An 11,689-nucleotide genomic window follows, 5' to 3' on the forward strand; every position below is an offset into this window, starting at 1 on the left:
ACAGGTTGATATGTTGTTCCATGTGGGCTTTGTTGCTTCTGAGCTAGATGGCCACTTGTTTACCTTCAAGCTTTTAAGACCCCAGACGCTATATCTTTTGATAGCCGAAACCAAGTTTTTTCAGCACATTTTTAATGCAGTTTTTGTGGTAAAATTAGGCACCTCATCTGATATTCGGGTCAGCTTATCCTCGAGTATATACGGTAGATGAAATGCTATTTCCTCTGGAACTGCCAGTGCCCTATAGCACTTGTACTTTTCCCAGTTAAGGAGCTGTTGATGGAATGAATGGTCCCTTGCTAGAGGCAGCCCTGTAAAGGGAGAGGCCATGGCTGTCTGCCTTTCCACCAGAGGCACATACCCAATACAGTGACTGATGCCTAGTGATGAGCATGTAATGAAGGTTTAGTTTATGAATGAGTGACCCAGTGATACTGTTCAATCACTACAAAGGCCATCCAGACAGCCAAGTGAAATGTAAATTCCTTCTGGCTGAACCACAGCCCATCTGGCTCTACCCTCATCATTTGATGGGCTTACAACAACAAAAACCAACCAAGTACTTGGAACATCCTCTTTAGCCTACGAGCTCTTTAAAAATCATCAAGATTGCTGTTATTAGGTGCCCTCCAGTGAGTTCCAACCCACAGCAACTCTGGGCCCCGCCGAACAAAACAACACCCAGTATTGCACCATCCTCACAACTGTTCTGATGCCTGAGCCCATTGTTGCAGTCACTGTGTCAATCCATCTTGTCCGGGGTCCTCCTCTTTTTTTGCTGTCCCTCTACTGTACCATGCTGTCCTTCTCCAGGGACTGGTCTCTCCTGACATGTATGAAGGATGTGAGATGAAGACTCACTTTCCTTGCTTCTACAGAGCCTTCTTATTGTGCTTCTTCCAAAAGAGATTTGTTAAATATTCTTCTCTGGCACCATAATTCAAATGCATTGATTCTTCTCTGGTCTTCCTAATTGAATGTCCAACTTTCACATCCACCTGGGGTGATGGAAAACATCACGGCTTAAGTCAGGTGCACCTTAGTCCGCAAAGTAACATCCTTGCTTTGATCATCAATAGGTACCATTTATATTAATTTCACAATAAACATGGATCTATACAATACCTTCTTACATTTACTATAGTCCAAGTTTCTCAATATGCATGATCTTTAAGTTATTATTATTATTTTTTTTTTTAAGTTTCCTGTGTTCTTGTCTTCGAGGCTTTGATTCAGTAAGTGTGGTGCAGTGAATTATTTTATCTGGTCCTTCTCGTCCAGTGGTTCTCAACCTGTGGGTCGTGACCCCTTTCGGGGTCCCCCAATTCATGACAGTAGCAAAATTACAGTTATGAAGTAGCAACAAAATAATTTTATGGTTGGGGAGGTCACCACAACGTGAGGGTCTCGGCATTAGGAAGGTTGAGAATCACTGTTCTAGTTAGTCTTTGTAACTCCCACCAAATGACTAGGAACAGTTATGCAAATGCAAGCTGCTTGGGGACCACCAAGTAGATTGGACAGCTTGCTAATAATGAAATTAAGGTGCATGGCACCTTTGTGGGGATCAAAAAAATAACAAACCCCAAACCTACCACCATCGAGTTCATGCTGACTCATAGCAACCCTATAGGACAGGTAGAAATGTCTCTGTGAGTTTCAGTGACAATCACTATATACTAGGATAGGAAGCCATGCAAATAAGATGAATGACACCGGAAGATGAGGATTAATCAAGTTTGCCATCTCTCGAGGCTTAAAATGAGCCATCCCAGAGGAGAATAAGGGGAGTGTCATGACCATCAAGAAAGAAGAATCAGGAGTTGAGCAACATTCTTTCGGCCCAAGGGTTCTGTGATGACCATCCACAATCTAGGATTCAGAGAGGGAGCTGTAACACCTACCTGAGATGACAAGAGACAGAAGCAATGGAAGACAAATGGTAGCAGGAGCCAGCAGGAGGTGACACTGTGTGCTTCCTTGGAGCAAGAAAGCTGAGCTCCTACAGAGCAGAGACTTGCTGGCAGGGCTTGGTGCCTCCAGGCACTTGGTGGAGCTAAGCTTGCCTATCTCCAGAGCTGCAGCTGAGTGCCAAGGCTCATGGGTAGAGTGAGGTGCCTCTGGGCATTTATCCACAGACCTAAAGGGTTTTTTAACACTTGCCTAAGTAAGGCAGAGGCCAAAAGGCCCAAAGGCTGTAGGTCAGAGAGATGCCTACTAGCACTGAACTGTCTCTTGAGTCTATCTGATCCTGAATCGGAACCATTATTTCCCTAATAAACCCCATAATCATGAGTGTTATACGAGTTCTGGGTGGCCACTGCTACAAATTACTGAATCCAGCAAAGGAGTAGAGTGCCATGGGAGGGACAGATGGGTTCACAACTGAAGAGGCTGGAGGGTGGAAGATTGCTTGACCTCTGCCTCTGAGGAGCCAGCCTCGGGAGGCTGATCTGATCCTTCTCCCCTCTTGGGACATTAGACTAGGTCTCATGCAGCTACCATGCCATACTGACAGTAGCTCTGGAATCCATATTTTGAACCAGCACTCAGTTGAGTCCAATGGCTCACAGGAATTTGGGCAGCACCACTGTGGCAGACATTTGAGGAACTCTGCGACTGATGAGCTCTTGTGAAAGTCATCTCCCAATCACCTTAAACCTGCCCCATGCGGGGCACTTTGGCTGTAAATTAGAGAGAGCACAGAGCCAGGAGCCAGAAAACCTAGATTCGATTTCTTCTGACGTTTTTTCTAGCTGGGTAACCCTTTCACCGATCACCGCATCTCCTTCTGATCTTGATCTGTCTGTCTGTACAGATCATGTGGAAGTGACAAAACCAATGCTAGCTGTTTGAGAACGTTGTAGGAAAATCGTGTGTGAATTTGAGCAAAGGCGTTTTGTAAATTATGATGTCATCATCCCTGTAGCATTCATTAATTCCGCCTCCACTGCCTCACACTGTGCCAACAGGGTTGTCTAACCTGCTATGTTTTCTCCACATTATCCAGAGAGAGATCATTACCTCCTTTCACGTGACAGGCAATCAGAAGTTATGATCCGTGACCCGCAGACAAGCAGCAGTCCTCTGCTCCACAGCAAAACTACAAGACCGGAGGTGCAAGATTAGGGGGGCTTGTTTACTGTAGGCGCACAGCTGACAGGGCTGCAGTTCCACTAGCCCCACAACAAGCTTGGTCATGTTTCTATGGGGAATTTGCTTGGTTATGAGTGGTTAATGCCAGTCATGCCAATCAAACCAATCTAGAAAATGAGTTGTCTACCTATTTGGAATGGAAAGAGAGCTTTAAAACTACTATTTAAATTTCCAAAAGATACTGGGGCATGTCCTGGCCATCCAGAGGGGAATATCTATACGAAGACAACATTTCCTTGGCCATTCAGTGGTAGCAGCATACTCTATAGTCTGAAGTATACACGCAGCTGAGATTGAAGGCAAGAGACCATAGATCGACCCACCACACTTGTATCCAAGTCCCCTGGGCATCATGTCCAGGTAGCGTCTACAGGGTAGGCATGACATAGTGGTCCCTTTGGGATCATTTCTGTAAGGGACTGGAGGCTCTTGCTAGAGAGGATTGCTTTTCTCACCGACCAGCTATTGAACTAGTACGTCCTCTTCATGACCAGGAATGTGTGAGAAAGACAGCATCTTTCTTAACAGCATCCTCACCGTTGCCCCTGCTGATCTTCCTCTTGTCAATTCCTTCATGCCACATCAGAGCCTGCTACCCTCCATCACTCCACTGCTTCTAAACCACTGCCTTGGGTGCATCTGCCATTTTCCACCCTGTGCCACCGACCTGTCTTGAGCACTTCTTCTCCTACGAGCTAGTTGAAGCTATCGGGCATATCTCTTTCAACTTGCTTGTTGGGTCCTTATTCTCCCCGGCTTCCTGATGATTTAGTCTTTGTTCTTTCTCATGAAACGGCTGACTACACTTTTTAGAACTGGTACCAACTATAGGATGCACCTCTTTCCATAAAACAGATAAGCCATGTAGCTTAATGCTCTGGGGGGACCTTTCAAGCTATCTACCTTGACCATTTAAATATCTTTCCTACTAAAGAGAGTTTCCAGAGAATTTAGTTGGTTGGCTCCAACTGTTCCAAAAATTAGAGGACCCTAGAAGGGGTTAGCCTTTTTTTCCTTCTTCTTCTTCTAGGACTTTCAAGTAGGAAAACTGTATTTTAGTCAGCCTACACTAAAAACTTCATTTTCCAATAGTACAGCTCTGTCTTACCTAGTAGTCCATGTTAGAAAGATTTCACTGAGTCTTTAATTGGAAATCTTTCATTTGAACGAAAACTGATTTGGAACAATTGTTATAAAGAAGATTTGGGCTCTATTTATAAAAATACTGTAAGGCAGCAGTGACTCCATGACAGGCCGAGCCTCTTAAAATAGGCCTAAGTTCCATTTTTCCAGCTTTAAGTTTTGTTTCTCTAACAGCCTTGAATTTCCTTTCTCTAACAAAGTCACCCTCTCCCCCAAAATGACGCTGACCACACCTGGAAAGGTCCGAGTGATCACCATAACGCTGACCACAACTGGAAAGTTCTGAGTGACCACAATTGGAACGTCCTGAGAGTGGAGCCAGTCAACTAAAAAGACCTGCACAACCAATTGTCTCCGGATGAAGTCACTGAAGGGGAATAGTTTCACCCAGCTTATGTAACCTGTAAAAAGTGTAAAAACTTGGCTTGTGCCCAGGCCGGGGTCCTCGTCTCGGAGGAGGCCACTGCGTTGGTGCTCTGGGACTTGGGCCCTAGCTCGAGCTAGTCAATAAACTCCTTTGTTGTTTGCAGCCTCGGTGACTCTGCCTCTCTGTTCCTGGGGCCAAGGGAAAGCCGGCAGTAACAATACTACCCAACGCCTACTGATATTTAAATTTTGACTAAATTCAGTGGCATGGCTGGTTCCCTATGGTAGCTTCCTAAAGCTGTAGATAAGAAAGGTTAGCTTGTTCCTTGTTCCTAAAGCTACTCAAGGGCATCTTTCGGCTCTCATTGTATTATACACTTTTAAAACGATGACAGTGGCCCTGCTGTATGTGGTAACTCTGTAACTACCCGGTGTCTAACTACACTAAATTCCAGTTTCTCAGACTTGTGTGTCAAACTAGGGGCAATGCTTACGGTGCTGGCTAGAAGGCTGGCAGCTTGAACCCACCTGGCAGTTCCATGGGAGAAAGGCTGAAGAGGCTGCCGTCACCAAAACCCTAAGACACAGTTCTACTCTGACACCTTGGGGCCACTATGGGTTGAAATGCTGATTTCAACCTAACAACAACAGGGCTGTGTCACTTGAGGGCTTTAAAACAAAACTGCAAGCTCACTGCCATGGCGTCAATGAGGAGCCCGGAGGTCAACAGGGACTCAAAAAGCCAAGAAGGCAAGGGGGCAGAGAGCCCAGACAACTGGAAATGCAGCAATCAGAACAGAAAAAATGTGAAAAGCTGACACGCTGAGAAATACGTCGCTACTGTCACTGAACTGATCGTGTCGACACTGCTCAATAGGAGCCCGGTTTGCTGTGCAAGCTTTCACCGAAAGCCCAATATAATATGTTACATGAAAAATAAAGAAACAAGGTATGCATATTACTTTACAAAGCAACAACGCCCAATACAAAACTCCTACTCACAGGGACAGTTGTACCAGTCCTACAGGGTCACAATGAGTTAGCATCAACTCAGTGACAGTGAGGGTGGTTGGGTTTTTTCAGTGGACAACAGGGGCCTCAATGGAAGCAAGCAGACGCACCCACTGTTATCTAGTTGACTCAACGCAGGGCGACCCTGTCAGTGCGGAGTAGAACTGCTCCCGCGGGTTTTCCAGACTGTAAATCTTGACAAGAGCAGGCAGCCTTCTCTTTCTCCTGGGAACAGCCAGGGGACTTAAACCACAGACTTTATGGTCAGCGGTCCAGCGCTTCATCCATTGCACCACCAGGGCCAAGGCTGATCCTAGAACAGCAAAGCAGCCCTGGTGGTGTCGTGGGTCACACGTGCAGCCAGGTGGAGAGGACCCACTGAGTACATCTTTCCACAAAGCACGGGATTCTTTGGCGGAGGCACCAATGACCTCCTAGTTGCTCTCTTCATAAACTCGAGACTCAGTAGCGTCTCTGCTGAACTACAATCATTTCTTAGTTTCTACAAGCCCTTTTCATCGAATAGGAATAGTGGTACAAACAGAAGGTTTTCTGAAATATGTTATGTCTCATTTCATTGTCACAGTATTCCTGAGAAGCATCGCCTCCATTCAATAGATGAGGAAAATTAAGTTCAGAGGCTGACTATGGTGGCCCAAGAGCAAAAACTTGGTGAGGAGTGTAGAGGTGTACGAGATTGCCCTAAGCCACTCCATTTTGTAATCATTCCTAAGTCACTCCATTTTGAAATCATTCCGCTTGACCGCGCGCCTCAACCGCCCAAAACATTTGTCACCCAGTTAACACAAGCAGGAACATTCCGCTTGACCGAATCCTGTTGCTTAGCACTAGCTGTTCTTCCCTGTTCTCATAAAATTCTAAAATTAGCTGCTTTGTTAAGGGTATAAAAGGGTGAGGGGACCTCCACTCGCTGCTGCAGCATTAGACCCTGCATGGCTATGCTGTAGCCCAAGCCCGGGTTTGTCTAGGGTATGGGCACTTTCCCATTTCCCTCTCTTTTCTGTCTTGAATAAACTTTTTTTCTGTTTGCAGTTTTGTGGGTCAGTGGTCTTGTGTTGGGCGACTCCGTAACAAGGAGTAAAGCTTGTAATTAGCCACCTGACTCTAAAGTCAATCCCTTTCTGTTAGCTACATTCCCAAGCCACCTCTCTGCCATCAACTTGCTTCCAACTGATGGGGACCCTGTGGGACAGAGCAGAGCTGACTCTGTGGGTCTCCAAGACTGAATTTGCTCATTTTTCGCCCTTGATGCGGCTGCTGGGTTCGAACCGCTGAACGTGCGGATAGCAGCCCACCATGTAACCCTCCACACACACCACCAAGGTTCCTTAGTGACTCTAATTTCCATTATCATATTCTTGGGATGCACTAACTGTTTACAATCATCAATTTCCTAGCCTTTCTCTCCCTGCCCCTACTCCAAGGACTAGCTTAGCTAAATAAAAATAACTTCCCTTAGTGGAGTTAAAAGTAAAGTTTTCAGAAACTGGGGCGGATCCCTGGAATGTCCAGTTGATGATAAGGCAAGTAACATAAGACAAAATGTGTGATGAAAACAAAGCACTCCCTCTGATAAGGATTTGTGTCAGATTTCTCACCAGTCATCCCATGCATTCCCAGGTTACCTTGAGAAAGCAGTAACCCAGTTTCAGGTGTCCTTAACCACCCTGTCACTCAGTCCCTGGGGAGAGGAGAGCTGTTCATACCTCATTGATTAGATCCCCTCAGCTCCCTTACGGGGAAACCATCTTTGAGGATGCTTATCAGGGCGTACACAAACGAGGCCTCCCTTACTATAAAGTATGAATTCACTTTAAAAGGGGGTTGGGAGGGCAGGCAGGCTGTTGACTGGAAGTATTTGAATGACCTCCACTGCTCTACTTTGGTGACAACGTTTTTCTCAAGGAGGGTCAGCAACAACTCTGGGAGGGCAGGGAAACAAGAAGTCCCGTTTCAAGTTGCAAACCCAACCGTGTCCCCCTTCTGTTGCAAAGCCTCTTCCTCCCTCCCCATGAACCCCGGAGTCCCTGCTTGCTGGTCCCTTCCTAGCTCTGCATTCCCATCTCCATCAGGCCCAGTCACGGATGCTTTGTTTCAGAGGACCCTGCTCTTTCCTACCGCAGGAACTTAGCTGCTGTTGCTCCCTCGGTACGTAGAGAAGGTTTTATTCTCTGGGGCTTTCTGCCACTCCTGCCCCCCCCCCCACTGGCTCACACCCTCCCGGTGTCAAGGTCATCAGTTCTCCACAGAAAGCCCTCTCTGTCCTTCCCACATAAGCACTCACAGAACCCACTATCCCTTTTCTGCCTCTGACAGCAATTTGTTCAGCAGACGAGGCTCACCGGACTGTAATGAAACATGGTGCTTCAGTGGGTAAGCACTAGGCTGTTGGCCAAGAGGTCGGATGTCCCTAACCAGCCAGTTGCTCTGTGGTGGGAGAAAGAGGTGGCTATCTGCTTTCATGAACATCAGTGTAAGAAACCTCATGGGGCAGTTGGACTCTGTCCCATGGAGAGGGTCGCTCTGAGTTGGAATCAACTTGATGGCGGTGGGTTGGGTTTGGGCTTACTGGACTAAGATCCGTGGTCAGCACTCAACAGTGTTTGGTGGAAGGACAGGCAGCAAAGGCCTGACCCCTGCCTCCCCAGTCTTAATCTCAGCCTATCCCAGAAGACACGCATGCAAATTGCTTTCATGTTTTTTGTTTGCTCCAAGGATATGAAGAAAACAAAATCAAGGGTTTACCATTAAAAAGCAACCAAAAATGTATCCTTACCTAGAAATAACATTTAATGGCATTGGTATTGATCCATTCAAATCCACTCACCCATGTATTATGAATATATAAGCCTCACTATTGAAATCTTTCAAGAAATTTCTCTGAAATGGAAAGAAATAAATGATCCCCAGTTCAATTTTTCCAAAAGAAAACTCATTTGGAGGCTCTGCATTCTCAGTTACAGTAGGAGTAATAGTCACTTCAGGTCATCTAGAGAGTAGGTTTTCTCATCCACCATATCCTGGCAATCAACTCGGATGACGCTACTACAAGAACAAGAAATCATTACGCATGTTCAGGGCCCAGCCCTGAACAATCTACTTTACAACCTCCCTGTGACTTTGGCCATGGGTATTACTCCCACTGTTCAGATGAGGTGAGACTGCAAAGCACCACCTTACTCAATGTTAGTGAGCAGAGGAGCCAGGACCGAACCCCAGATTTCAGACTCCCAAGACTCAGGGTTTGACCTCTAAGCAAGCTGGTTAGCGTTGCAAAGAAAGGGGAAGTACAGAAGACAAAGGGGAGAAATGGGGGCGCAAAGGTTAGAGGGAGATCTTCCAGCTCCAGGAGAGTAGAGGGTGCATTTCTAACCCAGCTAACCTTCCTTTTGGGTTTTTCCTCCAAGATCCAGACAAGGTGTAGGGTCAGATGCCCGAGCTGCACCTGGCTTCTCCAGCCTGATGCAGCCTCTGGCCCAAAATCAGTAAAGTGGTCCTGCCAGCTCCAATCTGAAGCACTCCTCCCACTGAGGCACACACTACCTCATGGGAACTGACATGCTAAGTGAGCCAACTCAGGACCCCAACTTTATGACAAGTTTCTTTGCTCTTCTGTCCTCCCACTTTCTTTTCACACTGCCCGTCCAATGCCTACTGTGATCAACATCATCTTATCGGTCAGAGCAGATAGGCACACCTTAATACTAGAGTTTCCTGAATGTTCATAAGGAGCAGGTTACGTTACAAGAAGGCACCCAATCCATTCACTCAACCCACATGAGAAACACAAAACTGAAGAAAGCCACACTCGCTGCCATGGAGTTGATACTGACTCATAGCGAGGGGACAACTGCCCCTGTGGGTAGCCGAGACTGTCACTCTTGAGGGGAATGGAGAGCCTCCTCTTTCTCCTGTGGAGTGGCTGGTGGTTTTGAGCTACTGACCTTGAGGCTGGCAGCACATGTAATCATTATGCCACCAGGAAACCCTTTTGCTTTGGGAAGCAACCTCCCGTCACTTTCCAATGTTTTATTATAAGGCAACACAGCTTGTGGCTGCAAATGACGAACACCCAAGCTACTTGGTTCTAAAATGTACCCACTAGGCTTCCAGAAATATCAAGCTATAGCACACGTGTGAATTCGAAAGTCTGCCTTCAATCAAAATAAAAATGCAGTTCCTAGGGTATAAAGAAAGCATTCCCCAAAAGCCTATTTGGGCTCTTAACCAGTGTGGCCAATCTCAGATTATTTTTCAAAGGTATTAATATGAGCGTTTTGTTTGCATCTATAAAATTCCGTCCTGGCTTGTGTAACTATTACAAAAATCCACAGATAAGTTTCCCAGCTCTGGAGATGAAAATGTGAGCAGTTCTGAAACTGGATTATTATCAAAGTTAAACCCTTTACGCCTCTTCCAAAGACTATCCAAAGGTAACAGATGATTGTGAAAAGGGAGTAGGTTAACAACTGCCTCATACCGTGGGCAGAGTTCCTACAAATAAATCCCTTCCTACCTGGAAAGTTTTCTCTCAGTATTCCACGTTAAGTGTCTCAAAACGTGGGAGAAAAGCAAAGCTTTATATAAAAGTTAACCATCTCGGAAAAAACCACAAGGGCAGTTCTACCCTGTTCCACCCAGTCGCTGAGGTAGAACTGACTACGTAGCAGTGAGGTGAGGTCCCACAAGTAACTTTCCCCTGAGTTGCATATATGGTTTTGAGTGAAGACGGCAAAGAACACAACAACATTGAGCTTGTATTTTACGTAAGCGTCGTCTGAACTCCCAACCAACCCCAAATTCAACAAAATGCTTGGTAAAGGGAAAACATTCGTAAAAGCAACTAAATAAATCAATGCGATCAAAGATCGACCACAAGAAATCTTAAGCAATCACTTGGTTTAAAAAATAAAAGGGGGGTGGGCGCGGCAAAAGGAAAGAAAAAGAAAACCCGCAGAATGTCAGAATAAAAATAGCTAGGGCAGAACTTCCCGGCAGATAAGTTTTGCAAGTTTTCTCCTCCATCTTTGAAACCCTCCGACTATCGAACAAGATCCATTTCCTTCGTGGGAATTCTTATCTCCCCATCGCAAATGTACTTTCTGCAAATATTTCTGATTTCAAGAGAGCGTCACCGGTTTCTGTAGAAGCAGTTAACTCCGGTGGCTACCACCTTAACTTCGCAACACTTTCACTTTCTCGAGGATTTTTGTTGTTGGTGGTCTTTTTCAAGGCAGCTCTGAAATTTACATGAAATAGGACGTACCCTAGTGGAGAGCTCAGGTGCCAAAGGGCAAAAACAACTTCTGGAATTTCAGGTCTCTTCCCCGGCCTTCATTACCCCGCCCCCACCGCCCCAAAGACTAATTTTCGTCCTTCGCACCAGCCCGTATCCCAGGCAAGCCAAAAACGTGTGTTTTAAACCGAGCTGGGTAGGACGGGACTGAGGATCACTCCCGGGCCGCGAACCCGGCACAAGTGAAAGTGCTCGGGTCTTCGAGAGTCAAGGCCCGCAGAGATCTCGGAGTTAGACCTCGCGGTTGGATTTGAAAACACAAACTCTCCACCAAGCCCGAAGATGGCTCCGGGGGGAGGAGAGGGCGCGCAGCAGCACCGGGAAGGGCACAGGAGCTGAGCGGGGGAAGGCCACGCGCCAGGCCCGGGGCTGGGCCCCGAGCGGCGGCCGGGGGAGGCGGCGACAGCGGCGCTGGATCCGACTCACCTGCCCATTCGCCGAGCCCCGGTCCGACCCCGGTCTCGTTACCTAAGCCCCAGACCTTAATGGCCATGAAGATTGAGTAGGAGATGCGCAGGGCCAGGTAGGCCACGGTGCCCGCGCCCACCCAGTACAGGAAGCCGGCGGCCGGGACAGTGTGATCCATGGCTCTCGACTGGGCCTTGCTAGCTCCGTGAATGAAAAAAAAAAGAGCGAGAGCGAGAGAGAATGAATGAATCCTGAAGGGGCGCCGGCCGTGACGGTGAGGGCGACTCT

General features: G+C 46.9%; 1 protein-coding gene across 1 annotated transcript in view; it reads right to left on the bottom strand.

Annotated features, from left to right (window-relative positions):
* Positions 1-11,689, bottom strand: part of HSD17B12 (hydroxysteroid 17-beta dehydrogenase 12) — a 181,971-nt gene extending 170,282 nt beyond the window's left edge. The window contains exon 1 of the mRNA XM_004708312.2: positions 11,420-11,689. Coding sequence (XP_004708369.1) covers positions 11,420-11,579 — 160 coding nt within the window. The 5' untranslated portion in view covers positions 11,580-11,689. The remainder of the gene's footprint in view (positions 1-11,419) is intronic.

This window comes from Echinops telfairi, unplaced genomic scaffold, assembly GCF_000313985.2.
Source record: "Echinops telfairi isolate 266 unplaced genomic scaffold, ASM31398v2 ScPeMD7_60;HRSCAF=208, whole genome shotgun sequence".
Classification (NCBI taxonomy): domain Eukaryota; kingdom Metazoa; phylum Chordata; class Mammalia; order Afrosoricida; family Tenrecidae; genus Echinops; species Echinops telfairi.